At 52.0% G+C, this 3,363-nt stretch overlaps 1 protein-coding gene across 1 annotated transcript in view; it reads left to right on the forward strand.

Moving 5' to 3' along the window:
* Positions 1–2,946: 2,946 nt before the first annotated feature.
* Positions 2,947–3,363, forward strand: part of LOC103923465 (granzyme E-like) — a 2,834-nt gene continuing 2,417 nt past the window's right edge. Inside the window, exons 1-2 of the mRNA XM_009331824.1 lie at positions 2,947–3,010; positions 3,117–3,264. Coding sequence (XP_009330099.1) covers positions 2,947–3,010; positions 3,117–3,264 — 212 coding nt within the window. The remainder of the gene's footprint in view (positions 3,011–3,116; positions 3,265–3,363) is intronic.

A 3,363-nucleotide genomic window follows, 5' to 3' on the forward strand; every position in this document is an offset into this window, starting at 1 on the left:
TGGGGTCATGGGGATAAGTGTGTTGCAGGAAGAGAAACTGCCCAGGTAGAAACGGGCTGGGAAAAGTGATGTGCACACACTCCATTCACCAATTTCAGCAATGTCACCACTTGCCTGGGAGCAGCTGACAGCCAGGATGTGGTGTGTCAGAAGGTACCAGGGGTCAAAAACTGCAAAGTAATGACTGTCCCCTCTGCAGGGACCTTGTGCCTGGGTGATGTTGCACCCTAGGACATAGGGCAGCCAAGACAGCAGGCTGGGTCACAGGGAAAACCAGGCTAATCTTTTCAGATGTCTTAGCTGTAAGAGGCTTCAGCAGGTGAAGGGAGCTGGACTTTTTGTGGACTGTGCTGTTTCTGCTCCCCCTTGGGCATAGGGCAGGTGGTGGCTGAGATCCCAGGGATGGGGCTTTAGGATCTCAGAGAGGAGACATACTCAAAGTCCTAGCTGTTGCACACCAGTGCTTTCAGTCTTTGCCTCTGCCATTCTCCAGCAGCCACAGTGCTCCATCTCCTGAATAGCAACATGATGTCCTGGGTAGAGACACGGGTGTAGTCTCTGAAAGGATTGTATTGAAAGGGTTGATAAAGGACCTGGGTTCACAAAAGCGCCTGACCCCACGCCACTTCCTCTTTTTCTCTCATGCCAACTATTGTGGGAGAGCCAGACTCTTTCTCTGGAGAAGGCAAGGGTGAGTCCTAGCTGGGAGCTGTCTGCCTTGGAACTTGTTGGCATGTTTCTGTCCCTCTCAGGAAGGCAAGCCCAGCTCTAGCAGAACAGCACGAGCAGAGACTATTCTAGCAGTAGCACAAAACCAAAAGGGTTTACGACTCTCCCCACAGCTAGGTGATGCTCAGAGACGAGCTTCTCCTCCCCACAAAGGATGCTCTAGCACCGTTTTCAGACAACCCCTGCACTAGAGTCTGAATATCTTGCACCAGCCCCTCCTTCCATGGCCTGCAGTGGGTGTAAAGCAACCTGCCTAAACTCTGAGCCCTAGTCTCCTTCATTCCAGCTAGTTTCTGATGGTGTCTCTCACATACAGATAGGAGAGCGCTAGACGCTTCCCTGGAGGAGATGACAAGGAGCAGAGACAGTGCATTGGTAAACAACTGAGCTGCAGAACTCCCTGGTGCAGGATGACAAATGTCTGTGCAAGTTCAAGAGGAGACCAGACTGGTTTGCTGTGGGGAAACCCAGCAGGGAATTTTAAACATACAGAAACTGCGTGCAATTCAAAGGAACGGAATGCTTGCCCTGTTCTCATAGTCTTTCCTAGGCTCCCAGTAGCCACCTCTGTCAGAGGGAGGAGATGCCCTGCAGTCTGGCCCTGGATGTCTGCTCTTATGTTCTCCCTGTTCTTGCCTGGAACGAAGGGAAATGACATCACCTTTGCCTTCAGCACCCATGCCACCCTGGGGAAACTGAGAAGGGTCCATGGTTTGGGCTTCTGCTAACAGCTGCTATCAGCTAGGAAATCTGCAAGTGAAAAGGCTGCAACTGCTTATCTGCGTAGCACAAATCTTTGTCACGTCAGGGTTTTCCTTGAAGCTCCATCTGCTGCAGTCTTTGCACGAGAATAGCAGCTTTTAGCTTAAAAATGGGTTTTGCCCTGTGGCACTGGGGGCAGATATGAAAGCAAGTTTACTGGCAGTCACTGAGGGCAGCAAGGACGTATCAGCCCCATTTCGTCACAGTCATGGAAGGAACCACTGCTGGGGCGAGTGCCATAGACATGCCCATCTTCCACCTTTTGCTGGAGCCGTGCACTGGTGCCAGTGGGGAGGCAAGGGGACATCCTGGGGGCTGGGGGGAGTGTGTTCAGCGATTTGCCACCAGCCCTTCCTCCAGCACAGTCCCTCTCACCATGGGCTGGAGGAGGAGGAGCAACTGCTGCGGGGCCTGATCCAGGGAAGACAGATCCCCACCATGCACTGCAGAAAGGCACCTGGCACTTGTTTGGCATTTAAAAATCACTGCCTGCCAGGGTGGGGTCAGCGCTGGCTGTGACACGCTTGGACATGATCCTTCCCAGAGGAACAAGACCAGCTTCAGGGAGACATGTCATCGGGTTATCTCTAGCTAGCAAAGGGGCAGAATCCTAAACCTGCATCCCTCATCTCCATCCACCCTCAACACATTAGAGGGAAAGTGAGCCCCTACTCCAAGGTCAAGGAAGTGTCCTCCTGTCTTCTCCCACATTGGCTGGTAAGAGACAGCGAACTCCACAATTTAACGGTGAACAATTACATCTGGAAAGAAACACTTAAAAAGGTGTCTTTTGCTGTACAAAGCAGAGCCCTAAGTCAGCAGCTGGTTCAGAACAGAGACCTCATGGCAACAGCAGCAGTCACACTGCTGTGGGCCACGCTCATGAAGCTGCCACACCAACTTCTTGCCCTCACATAGCCATGACCAGTGTGGTGTTATAAATGCGCTCACACCAATTTTGCTCTATTAGCCAGGACCACACCTACTGAAAAAGCAGGAGGGTCCTCAACTGCCACTGCACGGGCTTTGGAACTGGTACATCAAGTGAAAGAAATCTTGTTCTTGCAAGGCTCATGATAAAAATCAAGTTTGCAAGTGCACAACAACAAATACAAGCTGCAAGGGGAGAGCCTAGTGGCAGGCAAAGTGATGAGGGTGCGTAGGCTCCCTATAGCTTCCAGCTCAAAGGCAATGGGTTAAAATTGGCTCTGGGTTTAGAAGGACATCAGATACCCCAGATCAGGCCCAAGATGAAGGTGGGTTGATGCCCAAGGCTGACTGAATTCCCCTCTCAGATTGCTGAGGCATGCAATTTGCAGATAGATTAATCAGATGAGTCTGACTTCTGTGGTTTCCTGGAGTCTAGTCTCAGGCTATAAAACCTTGCTGGGAGCAAGAAGAGACCCCAGCTGCAGCCTCACCTCCAAGGGATCCACTGAAGCCGACAACGCTATGATGAAGCGCCTGCAGAAACTCCTGCTCTCTCTCCTGCTGGTGACATGCCCCCCAGCCAAAGCCAGTAAGTAGAGTGGCCCAGAGGTGGGGAGAGGGCTGCGGAAGGAATAGTCCCAGAGAGAGTGTCCTGTGCCCTCCGATCCCCTCATCCTCAGTCCCGTTCATTGCAGATTATTCTTGGAATCGGATGGAGGGAGGAGGTAAAGCCAAGACCCACTCCACACCCTACGTGGCCTATCTGCAAGGAAAGAACAACCACTTCTGTGGAGGCTTCCTAGTGGCCCCGAACTGGGTGATGACAGCGGCTCAGTGCTTCATGTAAGTTTTTGCTATGTTTGTACAGCACCTGGCGCAACGAGATTGTCGCACTGCCATGGTCTGGGTAACGTCTCCTAGGTGGAGATCTAACAGTTTGAA

The sequence above is a fragment of the Pygoscelis adeliae genome, unplaced genomic scaffold (assembly GCF_000699105.1).
Source record: "Pygoscelis adeliae isolate BGI_AS28 unplaced genomic scaffold, ASM69910v1 Scaffold239, whole genome shotgun sequence".
In the NCBI taxonomy this organism is placed as follows: Eukaryota; Metazoa; Chordata; class Aves; order Sphenisciformes; family Spheniscidae; genus Pygoscelis; species Pygoscelis adeliae.